General features: G+C 36.7%; 1 protein-coding gene and 1 pseudogene across 6 annotated transcripts in view; one reads left to right on the top strand and one right to left on the bottom strand.

Moving 5' to 3' along the window:
* Positions 1–12,963, bottom strand: part of NUMA1 (nuclear mitotic apparatus protein 1) — a 107,688-nt gene that overhangs the window by 25,797 nt on the left and 68,928 nt on the right. For all 6 annotated transcript variants that reach the window (XM_077113699.1, XM_077113700.1, XM_077113702.1 and 3 more), the window contains exons 2-3: positions 11,081–11,154; positions 5,342–5,427 (exon numbers count right to left, since the gene is read on the bottom strand). In XM_077113699.1, coding sequence (XP_076969814.1) covers positions 5,342–5,427; positions 11,081–11,122 — 128 coding nt within the window. In that variant the 5' untranslated portion in view covers positions 11,123–11,154. The remainder of the gene's footprint in view (positions 1–5,341; positions 5,428–11,080; positions 11,155–12,963) is intronic.
* On the top strand, positions 89–1,076 carry LOC143644563 (histone H3.3C-like; annotated as a pseudogene).

Here is a 12,963-nt window from a genome sequence, read left to right as displayed (position 1 = left end):
CACCATCACGCACTACCATCAGCACCACCTCTCGCTCGCTGAGGTCCAGCAGAAGGAGAAGGGGGGTAAGTACGGAGGTCTCTTTGCCATGGCTTGTACAAAGCAGACTGCCTGCAAATCGGCGATAAAGCACCCAGGAAGCAACTACCTACAAAAGCCACTCACAAGGCTGTGTCCTCTACTGGAGGGGTGAAGAACCCTCATCATTACAGGCCTGGCACGGTGGCACTCCATGAAATCAGATGTTGTCAGAAGTCCACCGAATTGCTGATTCACAAACTTCCCTTCCAGTGTCTGGTGCGAGAAACTGCTCAGGACTTCAAAACAGATTTGTGCTTCCAGAGCGTAGCTACTGGTGCTTTGCAGGAGACAAGTGAGGCTTATCTGCTTGGCCTTTTTGAAGACACCAACTTATGTACTATCCATGCCAAAAGTGTAAAAATTATGCCAAAAGACATTCAGCTAGCATGTTGCATACATGAAGAATGTACTTAAGAATCCACTTTGATGGGAAACATTTCATTCTCAAAGGAAAAAACCTTTTTTTTCCTCCCTTTTCTTCCTGCTACTGGTATTCTGAATGTTAGATATTTTTTTTCCATGGGGTCAAAAGGAACCTAAGTATAAAACTGTGAGTGGAAAAATAGGGGAAGAAATCAGGTATTGGCAGTTTTTCCATTTTCATTTGTGTGTGAATTTTTAATATAAATGTGGGGACATAAATCATTAATGTATATATAAATGTAAAAAGAAATCATTAATGTATATAAAAATGTGTCACTGAACAAGTTTCAACAGTTCAACTTTATAACAATTTTAAATAAAGTTTAAATTTTTCTGTATAATGTCAGCATTTGGATTTTTTTAAAGCAAGTAAATTTTTTGTTGATGGCAACTGTTTTAGTTTGTAAACTGCCGGAATGCAATATACCACAAAAGGAACAGCTTTTAAGAGGCAATTTATTAAGTTGCAAGTTTACAGTTCTAAGGCTGTAAAAATATCCAAACTGTGGCATCCAGGGAAAGATACCTTGATTCAAGAAAGGTCAATGGGTCCAGAACAGTTCTGTCAGCTGGGAAGGCACATCGTGATGTCTGCTAACTTTCTCTCCCTGCTTCTCATTTCATAAGGATTTCCCAGGGGTGTTCTCCTTCTGCATCTTTAAAGATCTCTGGCTGTGTGGCTCTCTCTGCTCTAAAGCTTTTTCCAATGGTTCCCTCTTAAAGGGCTCTAGTAAGCAACCCTACCTTAAATGGTTGGAGACACATCTCCATGGAAATCATCTAATCAAAAGTTACCATCCACAATAGGGTGGGTCACATCTCCATGGAAACAATCAAAAAGCTCCCACCCAGCAATTTTGAATGAGGTTTAAAGGACACAGCTTTTCTGGGGTACATAATAGCTTCAGACCAGCACAGCAACTAAACAGTGTTTGTAGCAATTTTTTCACACAGCAGATTCCATCCATTCACTATACTTTTCTAAATGAGTTGTCCTACATGCAAGTACATGTTTTTAATGCTGTCTTCTGTGCTATTCCTGTAAATGTGCTATTAAACTACAAAAAAAAAAAATATATATATATAAATTGGAGGGAGACTAAGGAAATAAAACTATTATAGATTTAAGAGACAACAAAATGCAATGTGTGGATTTTGTTTGGATGATAATTTGCATAAATTAAATGTAAAAAAGATACTTTTAGACAAACAAGGAAAACTGAACATTGACTTGTAGACAATATTAAAGAATTATTGTTAATTGTCAGGTATAATTTTGGTACTGTGGTTTTGTTATTTTAAAAAACTGAGTGCTTATCTGTTAAAGATAGATGATAAAATATTGAAGAGCGAAATGTGTTCACTGGGATTGGTTTTTAAATAATCCAGAAAGAAAAAATGTGGGATGAGAGAGATGAAGAATGGCAAAATGTTGATAATTATTAAAGCTGGACTGGGTGATATACTGGGAGTTTATGAATATTTGAAATTTTCCATAGTAAATTATTTTTAAATAGCATGTGTACAACTAATATATTTAACTTGATTCCATTTTTTTTGTTGAAAAGAAAACAAAAGCATGAAACACCTAGGACAAGCAAACTTCACAGAGACAGATAACAGATTATAGGTCACCACAGGCCAAGGGAGGAATGGGAAGGAAGAATTATTGCTTAATGGGTGCACAGTTTGTTTGAGGTGATGAAAATGTTTGGGTAATGGATGTTGGTGATGGTAGCACAATATTGTGAATGTAATTAATGTTACTGAATTGTAAACTTGAAAGTGGTTAAAATGGTAAATGTCAAGTGGTATATATGTTACTACAAAAAAAGTTTTTTTTAAATGAATATATGTTTATACATATGTAATTGAGCATTTCATAATTTCCAAGGGAAGTATTCTTAGAAGTTAAATTACTATGTCAAAGAGAACACATAATTAAATATTTTGATAAATATTTCCAAATTCTCCCCCAATTACTACTGATCAACCTTGTATGAGGGAAGCAGCTGCCCACATCCTAACAGACTCTTTATATGGTCAATTTTCAAAATCTTTTTGGTCTGATACATGGAAAATGATAATCTCACTCTGTGAATCTTTTGTTACATGAATTATTTGTTCCTTAGACTTTGCAGTTATTCTACCAGGGTACTGTACCGTTTTTAACTGCTTTGCAAGAACTAAATGGTTAAAAATGGGAAATTGTAAGTTGTATATATCATTGCGATAAAAAGTTTTTGTTAAAGCATATATAAGGTATATCTCTAATAAGCAGAGGAATACTCTCAATGGATGTAAGTGATTTTTACATTAAAAAAAAAGAGAACAACAAAAGTCAGAAAGACTTGAAGTGGAGTGAGCATAGCTTATATGGGAGGCTGTCTAAGCTGCAGCAGGGCATGCATGTTAAATAACAGCAGGAAATAAGACTAGTAAGAGGAGATGGCCTCCTAGTGAAAGATTTTGAATGTAAGGGAGGAAGAATTTAAATTTCAACCTAATGGTAATGAGTTACTGATGTTCACCAGCTGGGAGGCATCACAATAAAAGGAGAATTTGAAGAAGATTCTTGAGATCATATGTATAGGACATGGACTGGAATAAAGAAAGATGAGAAGAGAATGAAATTGTGGAGGGCTGGTATCCAGACTGAGGTAGAGGAAGAGAGGTGAGACGCTTTCTAAAGGACAAACTGAGGAAACAGTGGCTGATTAGAAATAGTGCCAAAGAGAATTCAAGGAATTCAAGTTGATACTGGAAATGTCATACCTGGATAATTGGGAGAGAAAATAGCAGTATACCAAGGTAAGAAGAGTGATCTCTTTCAGAGGCGATAAGGTTTGTGCTAGTTAGAGCCACAGGGATTTTAAGAAATCCTATAAGACACTCACTGAAAATATACATTTCAAAAGATACCACATTAACTCACTACTCTCCCCTCCCATGTAAATCTCTCGGGCAAAGTGGGACAGAACTGCCGGGATGAGCCAGTACCCAACATCAAGGGACTGAGAAAGCCTTTTGTCCTTCTTGACGAAAAAAGGGAAGAGAGAAATGAGACAAAATAAAGTTTCAATAGCTGAGAGATTTCAAACAGAGTCAAGAGGTTATCTTGCAGGCTTTTCTTATGCATTATATAGATATCCCTTTTTAGTTTATGATGCATTGGAGTGGCTGGAGGGAAGTACCTGAAACTATTGAGCTGTGTTCCAGTAGCCTTGATTCTTGAAGACGATTGTATAAAGATATAACTTTTACAATGTGACCATGTGATTGTGAAAACCTTGTGTCTGTTGCTCCTTTTATCCAGGGTATGGAAAAGATGAGTAAAAAATATGGATAAAAATAAAACAAATAGGAGGGGATAAGGGGTAAAATAAATTGGGTAGATGGAAATAGTAGTAGCCTATGAGAAGGAGAGGTAGGGGCATAGGATGCATGAGCTTTTTCTTTTTCTGGAGTGATGCAAATGTTTTAAAAATGATCGTGGTGATGAATACAAAACTATGTGATGATATTGTGAGCCACTGATCATACAGCATGTATGGACTGTGTGTGAAGATCTGTCAATAAAAATACCTATTTTTAAAAAGATACAACAAAAATCACTGAAGTAAACCCATCTGTCTTGGCTTCTCAGTCCCAGCAGACTTTGCTGATGGAGAATACCACATCATTCACTCATTCATTCATTCACTAAATAAACATTAGTCAAAACTTACTCAAGGTAAACTCTTAAGCTAGGTGCACAAGTGAACAAATCAGACAGAGACCCTCCCCTATAATAAGCTCAACTCTACCCTTCTGAACCGCTGCCTACAAATGGGGAACCAAGTTGCCTTAGAGAGATGCTAAATCCCTAATACCTATTCCTAACTGTCATGTATGGAACATAAACATAAATGGCAGCTCAGGCCATTCTTGGCCTGGGATTCACTATCTACTCAGTTTTCCTTTAAATTAAAAGAAAAAAAAAAAAAGAACCCCTTTCTTATGTTATGGCTGGCCTCTTAACAGGACAAAGAAGTGAGATAAGGTCAGCTTTGTCCTCCATATTTACTGAAAGTTGATAATCAAAGGAAAAAGGATGAATTAGATGGGCTTATTAAAATAACTAGGTTAAAATGTAAAGAATCTTTGCTTGGTTCCAGAGAGGTGTGATATTAGGAGGCAGCCCTATTTCATTGATTTCCAGATAACTGTGACACAACTATAAAACAAAAGGGCTGAACAAAAATCCTGGCTACATATCAACAGTAAGCTTATCAAATCTAATTGACCTCACCAAAGCAAGTTAATGAAGCACGTAAAAACCCCAGAAATGTTATAACAGTTTAGAAAGGAGTATATGTGCGTTATGCTAACCAGTTAGAGATGAGATTTCTACATGTTCCTTATTTCCCTTGCGTGTAAGAGCTTGCCTTTATTCCTGGCCCCCAATGTTGCAAGAAGGGCTTGTGAGATAGAGATAAGTAAAGAACGGAGGGTTGTAGAACAGTCACTCCCATTGAGAAAGGACAACAGGGAACTCTAGAGCAAGTCTAGATAAAGTGAAAGCACAGAGACTAGGAAATTCTTCTGTGAAGGGTTGAGAAAGTCGCAAGATAGGACAAGAATGCACCAACTGCCAGAGGCAGTGACTGGAAAGAGCAATGTGTTCTTGTCTCTGGGTCTTCCATGCTGGCTTATGACATCCCAATCCTGCCCCTGCTATATGGCCCCAACTGTCACCAAAGAAAGGAAGCAAATGCAGTCCCCATCCCAGCATGCAGCATTGATGGAGAGGCTCTGGTTCCCTTGAGGCTAGAGAGGGGATTAGGCACATACTCACATGCTGTCAATGATTCTAATGAAGACGCTGCAGTCCTGGAGCTGCAGCACAGCCTCCACGGGATCAGCCACACGTAGACTGTTCACCTGTGAGACAAAGGGAAAAGCCTGGTAAAACTATTATAATAAAAAGGCCAGGTGCAATATGGTTTGCTCCTTTTTCCAGATGCTGATACCTCTCTGTACACTGTGAGCGTCTACAGTTGTAGACTTCAGGAATGATGAAACAGATGATTCTAGGTGTTCTGGTTTCAGCAAAGAAATGCTTCTGTACTCCACTTACCCCATAATACTATCCAGTAAAAGCCATGTGAAATGCTACCATCAAAGAGTCCTTCTTTTGGCTTAAACTAAACAAGAGCTTAAATTCTCTTAGGTTGTTCCAACACTTAACAATTAGGCATAAAATTACCCTGGAAGGATATATAAGAAACTGGTACCACTGGTTGCCTCTAGAAAGGTAAACTTGATGGCCAGGTGTCTGAGGTGGGAAAAACAAAGATAGTTTTACATATATAATCCTTTGAATCTCTTGAATTATTTTTCTGTGTCTCCCTACATATATGTACGTATTTATATATATATATATATACATACACACACACACATATATATATAAATACGTACATATATGTAGGGAGACACAGAAAAATAATATATATATATACACACACACACACACACACAGAGGCAGATATGTAATAAGTATATCATAGGGAATTTTGCTCACAACTCTTTTCTGGGGGGAGAGGAGGGTGGTGCATGGGCCAGGAACCAAACCCGGGTCTCCAGCAAAGCAGGAGAGAATTCTACCACTGAATTACCCTTGCACCCCTCCCTTGAATTTTTACCCTATAATCCTTTACATCTCTTGAATTTTTAAATACCTATTTTAAAATCACATTAATTTGTACACCCACACATGCACAAAAAGTTTCATTATTAATGCAATTTTGATTTTTTTCAAACATAAAACTTTGAGAGAAATATCCTGGGGGAACAGGTTAATTAAAGGAAAAGAGGGGGAGGGAAAAAAAGTGAAGAACCCCAAAGAAAAATGTCACAATTCTAATTCAACTGAATCTTGAAGACATTAGGTTGAGTAAAATAAGTCAGATACAAAATGATAAATACTGTATGATATCATTGATATGAAATATTTAGAATAAGAAAATTCATAGAAACTAGAATACAGGTTACAAGGGGCACAGGTGGTGTAGGGAATGGAGTGTTAATGCTTAATTGATATAGAATTTCTACTGGGGTGATAGAAAAGTTTTGGTAATGAATGGTGGTGATGGTAGCACAACACTGTAAATATAATTAACACCACTGCACACCACTGCATTACATATCTGAATATGGTTAAAAGGGGAAATTTTAGGTGTTATATGTTACTAGAATTAAAAAAAAAAAAACAAAAAAACACCCTGTAGACCTGTCAACACAGTGAACCCTAGTGTAGAGCATGAACTACAGTTAATGATACTCACTCATCAATTATAACAAAGGTACCACTCAAATGCAAAATGTTAATAATAAAGGTGAGTATATGAGAACTCTGTGCTTTCTGCAAACCTACATTTCTAATAAAATAAAATTTAAAAATTCAAAGGGGAAAAAAAAGCTGGGAACTCCAAAGAAAAAAAGCTTTACAACCATGATTCAACTGCCCTGTTTCCTTTCTTTGGCAGGCATCCATCTAAATCAGTCTTTAACAACTACAAAATTCACTAGATGCCAAATGTAAATGAGTCAGGTACTGGTTGTTCAACAAATATATATGGTCTACTTCTACAGGAAAACCTCATTAATTCCAGAAGCACTGAAGTTCAAAAGTTTACACTGTATTAGCAAAGGAAGGAAGGGTTTTCTAACCTAACTAAACGCATATGCAAGACTAAGGGGGAAGAGATTTAACCTTAAGCAACAAGGTATTTTTAAGAACTTCAGCATAGTGATTAAGTGCAAACAAGTAGATTCTGTTGTTTATAAATATGTTCTTTAAAAAGTACTAGGCTAGGCAACACAACAAGCAAACTCACCACCCTCCCCCTGTCTACATGGGACATGACTCCCAGGGGTGTGGACCTTCCTGACAACATGAGACAGAAATCCTAGAATGAGCTGAGACTCAGCATCAAGGGATTGAGAAAACCTTCTCGATCAAAAGGGGGAAGAGTGAAATGAGACAAAATAAAGTGTCACTGGCTGAGAGATTCCAAACGGAGTCTAGAGGTTATCCAGGAAGCTACTCTTACGCATTAAATAGATATCACCTTGTTAGTCAAGATGTAATGGAGAGGCTGGAGGGAACTGCCTGAAAATGTAGAGCTGTGTTCCAGTAGCCATGTTTCTTGAAGATGATTGTATAATGATATAGCTTTCATAATGTGACCATGTGATTGTGAAAACCTTGTGTCTGATGCTCTTTTTATCTACCTTGTCAACAGACGAGTAAAACATATGGAATAAAAATAAATAATAGGGGGAACAAATGTTAAATAAATTTAGATTGACATGCTAATGATCAAGGAAAGGGAGGGGTAAAGGGTATGGTATGTATGAATTTTTTTCTGTTTTCTTTCTATTTCTTTTTCTCAATAGATGCAAATGTTCCAAGAAATGATCACGATGATGAATACGCAACTACATGATGATGTTGTGAATTACTGATTATATATGTAGAAAAGAATGATCGAAAGTTAAGAATGTTTGTGTTTGGTGTTTTTTGGTATTTAAAAAAAATTTTTTTTAATTTTAAAAACTTAAAAAAAAAGTACTAGGCTAGGACAAAAACCAGACATGGATTTTAGGCCCAGCTGGTCCACTAACTTGCTGGGATCTTTGTTATCAGCTTCATCTCTCTATGCCTATTTTCTCACTTGTCCAATGGACAGAATTTCTACCTTATCTCCCTCAATGGAACAACATGGGCTCAAATGGGATTATGGATGGAAGAATGCATTATAAAATAAAAAGTGCAAATGCAAGGTACTATCACTAGGTTAATAAAATTGAAGCAATAAAGTAGATCCAGGAAGATTTTTATTTCTTAGCAGTTAGAACAGCTGCATACATTAAGATAAAAAGTAATCAATGGGGCAGTGCAACAGTGGCTAAGTGGCAGAATTCTCGCCTGCCATGCCAGACCCAGGTTTGATTCCTAAAAAAAAAAAAAAGTAATCAATGGTTCAACTACTGAGATGATATTTGTTGACACTGAGATAGTATTTGTTGCAATTAAATACTTTTCTATTAAAAACAACTTCTAGATGGATCTAAATTATGATTAGTCAAAAAAACAAGTGTAGAATATAAAATGAGCTCTCACTGAAGTCTCAAAGACAATATATTTATACCATCTTTTGAAAAGTACTCAATCTCATTGAGCAGGACAGGCCAGTGCAAATTTTCTAGGAAGATTCTGAATACCCCAGGTTAAAATCCCTTTTTCACCTACTGATAGTTAAGAGACTGCCAAGACCTAAGCATCTAAAAATAATTTTTATACCTGCAATTTAAGTAAAACATACAAGGGATATGAATGCTTGTTTACTAACAAGACTGAAAAATCATACCAATTAGCTGACTTAAAGCCACTTAAGAAATCTGAATTCATCTCTTACACTAATAATCCAGTTAGTTTCTTTTGTGAACATAAAAAATATAATTTTTCTTCCTGTGAATTATTTTGCTCTCAAATAAGAAATTATTTGTATACTGAGGACCTGGGAAAGTTCTTCATCTCTAGTTAGTGTATAAAACACAAGCCTGACAACCAAACAAACCCAAGGATTGCATATAAGATTGCTGAATCGCATAATTCCCTGTATCAATTTATTCATTACGACTTCTGGTTACAGAAGAATTTCAAACTACACTTTAAGTAAAATAAAATATAAGTTTATTTTTACTTCACAAAATACAAAAACTACTGAAAATTTGGAAAGCAAAAAAATACAAAACACTACTCATTCTACTATTTTAAATCACGTACTCTCGGCACTGTTCTTTCTAGCTTTTTTCTTACATAATTTTTTTAAAACAGAGTTTTAATTACTGTGTTTTTTCTATGCCACTCTTCTCAGTAACATAACAGAAGTATTATTTCATGCTGCTATAATTTCATAAAATTCACTTTAGCTCTACAACTTTTTTTTGTTTAAATTGAAAAATTCTGTGTAACCACAGTTTAAGATTTTAGCGCATATTCTTTGTGATTTTTGAGAAAAGTATACAAGTGTTTGCTATTAAATAAAACATCTTGTGTGTAATGATATGAGTCACTGTAAAAACAACCCTCAGACCTAAATAAACAAACATATCAACTTAAACAAGGTAGCTAAAGGATTTCCCAAGTATTCATAGTAAACCTTTTGAACTTAAGATGTAGCTCATGATCCCTACAATCCAGACACCCTTTTTTGGGGGAGGATGGGGGGTAGACAGGAGGGGTAAGAGACAAAGTTTCTAATATAGATATAAAACAATGAAATTAAGATATTAAAAAATATAAATATGAAAATAAATATTTTAAAGATCCATTTTAAACTCCACAACTGTCTCAGAAATTGAAAACTAAGAATGTACATTTTGAACATTAAACACCTATTTCATGATTGGAGATTTGATCATGATTAAGGAAAACTGCCTTATTAAACCCACCCTAATTGGAAATTAAAAATTCATTTTCGTTACAATATTTTCTAATTTAAAAATAAATACATATACAAAGATGACTCTTCAATTAGTCCTCATTAATCAACAGTCAGGGTGACTACTAAAATACCCGGTGCCTACTAGCATTCCCAGGCAATATTTTAAGTATTAAGAACTAATATTTATTGAGATATTGTGTTAAATTGTTTTGAATGTGTGTATGTCAAATGTTTTTAACACACATTGTCTCATTACCCTCATAATGATCCTATGAGGTGGCATCATCATCATCATCATCAATCATTGTTGTCCCCATTTTTAAAATGAAGAGTTGTGAGACTCTTTCCCTGGGTCACACAGATAGGTCAGAGCTGAGATTCTAAACTGGGCTGTCTGACTCCAGGGCCCATATTCGTCAACAATACACTCCTTGGCCTCTTCTGTTTCTCTGTAGCTTTAAATACCTAATACTCTGCATTATTTTTTGTAATTTGCCATTGTCTCTGGCAGAAAGATCTAGCAGGGGGATTTTGGTGAAGAACTCAAGAAGGCAACCAGACTAAGTGGAGGCAAACAGAAACAAAGTAAAGAGAGCAAAGAGAAACTTGTCCTAGGATTAAAGGACTTTGGAGACCAAAGTCCCTGTATCTATCAGTCAATCAAGTTCAGTATCAACCTTTGAGGTCAGAAAATGTACAGGAAACAGATGAAGATGAGTTTCCATGAAGTCTTGTGGCCGCCTTCCATGGATGAAAGGGAATATATACTTCAGAAAAGCCAGTCTTCGAGCTACATACAGAGAGTCATGGATCATTGCCAGCAGCCATATTTTCAGAAATAGTAACAGCTAAAAACTAAAGGGGAACTCAGTTAAGTTGGAGGTGGGGTATTATCTGTGTTGAATACATCTGTAGCCAGAAAAAAAAAAAACCTAAAGGGGGAAAGGCAAAGGAAAACTGTATTTACTTAGTCGGGAAATGAGAAGATTTTATTCAGCCCTGACTCCTAGAAAACTCTGCTTCTGCCCCTCCCCCAAGCTTCCTGGAGAAGTTGAATGAAGGAGAGGAAGACCACTCACCCAAGAGAGGAGTGCAGCTGCTCGGGTGGCATGCAGCGTCATCTTGCTGATGCCAGACAGACACCCCAATGCACCTGGAACCCAAAAGATGAAGAAGAGCAGTTAATCACATCAGATATCTATGATGGGGGGGGGGGGGGAAGCTTCCATTTACCAGCTCTGAACACTTAACCATATCACTCTTTACTCAGCACTTAATCCACCGAAGCCCCATCAGAATTTTCAGAAATTCCAGAAATTTGGAATTTAGAATTGTTCAGAAATTTTTAGTAAACATCAAAATTGCTACAAAACTTGTAGCTGGAAGTAAAGAATCCTGCATTTAATTCAACGTCCACACACTCCACCCACAATCTTTCAGTTCCACAGAAAATACATTTAAAGCTGGCCTTGAACCTTGCCCTATGGGACATGTCACTCTTAAATATGAATAAACATGGTTTTTCAGAGACCTCAGTCTGAATGCTGATTCCATGTGACCATGGTCATGTGACCCTGGACAAGTAACACCACCGCCTTTAGCCTCAGTTTTCTCATTCCCAAAACGGGATCTGCAAACAAGTCTCTAGGTTATTGAGATCCAAAAGATATAACAGAAAAAGCAAACAGTGCAATGCCTGGCACAGGCAAGGGTGTTCAAGAAATGATACTGTTCTTAAGCAGAAAGGTTGATTTCTGGATCTTTCTGCGAGTCCCCAGATTCTACCTAATTTACAATAAACAATATCTTTGAAGAAACCTCTACAAATTCTGGATTTCTCTAACCCCTGAAGATATGTCAAAGACATGGCTATTTCAGTGGAGGATTGGGCAAACCAAACCAATGTTTCTGGATGAGACCAAGACCAATTCTGGAGGAGATCCCACAGGACATTTAATGAATAAGTACTTGTCCTGATATCCTTAGTTAGCCTCAGTTTCCCTTCCTGTTGGAAATCTTCCATATGCCTGCCAACCTGCCCAAGAGACCAGACTTCCCTACTCCCCAACAGTTCCTAGCAGCCCCTCAAATTCCCACAAGTCTCCATGGAAGCACTTAGCCCCTCCCATCACCTCCTTCCATAGGTACTCAGTCTGTCATCACTCTAGAAGGAGAAATAAGCCTGGCAAAAGCCATATTCCCCATAAATCCCACATATATACATATTACCATATCCAAAGTATAAGTTCTATGGAACCATCCTTTGCCTAGAACCTACTATATGCAAGGTGGGAGGAATAAGAAAAACATGTTCTTATCCAAAAAGGTGCTGGCCTGTTGAAGATACATAAATCTGATAATTCTCTCCCCATCATCTCTTGATCCTTCCTATCCAAGTATACTCTTATTATCAACCAATCAAAAAGGTATTTCTTTCATGTCTATATATTCATACTATGCTGGAAGCTACATAGAAAATGGGAGGCAATGACATATCCCTGACTTTGAGGGGCTTACAACTAGGTGTGGTGTAAAATTAAACATTTATGAAGCACTAAATAATTGGAGAAGTAATTAAATACTAAATATAACTAAATGCTAATTATAATTGCTTCCTGACTCTGCAAGACCCAACATAATTTCACCTATCATACCAACATCACAATCTTGGAAATAAGCCAATTCACCTGGGCTTTGACAAGACCAAGTTAAGTAGTTAGGGAGCACTTAGGAGGGCAGAAAAACTAAGGGGCTTTTGTGTCTCGCAGATTTAGATGATTGTCACCAAGCATAGCCTATTCACAAGCACTGACTGCCTAGCCATTGTGGTTAGGCAAGGATGAAAGCAGATAGCTTCAAATACTACACTGCAACAAGGTTTTTCTGGTGACTGGCCATCCTAAAGCTAAAGGAACCAAGCCTGATCCTCGTGGTGAAGTTGGCAAACAGCTAAATGTTCAAC

This window comes from Tamandua tetradactyla, chromosome 8 (genome assembly GCF_023851605.1).
Source record: "Tamandua tetradactyla isolate mTamTet1 chromosome 8, mTamTet1.pri, whole genome shotgun sequence".
In the NCBI taxonomy this organism is placed as follows: Eukaryota; Metazoa; Chordata; class Mammalia; order Pilosa; family Myrmecophagidae; genus Tamandua; species Tamandua tetradactyla.
This window is presented reverse-complemented; position numbering and strand designations above follow the sequence as displayed.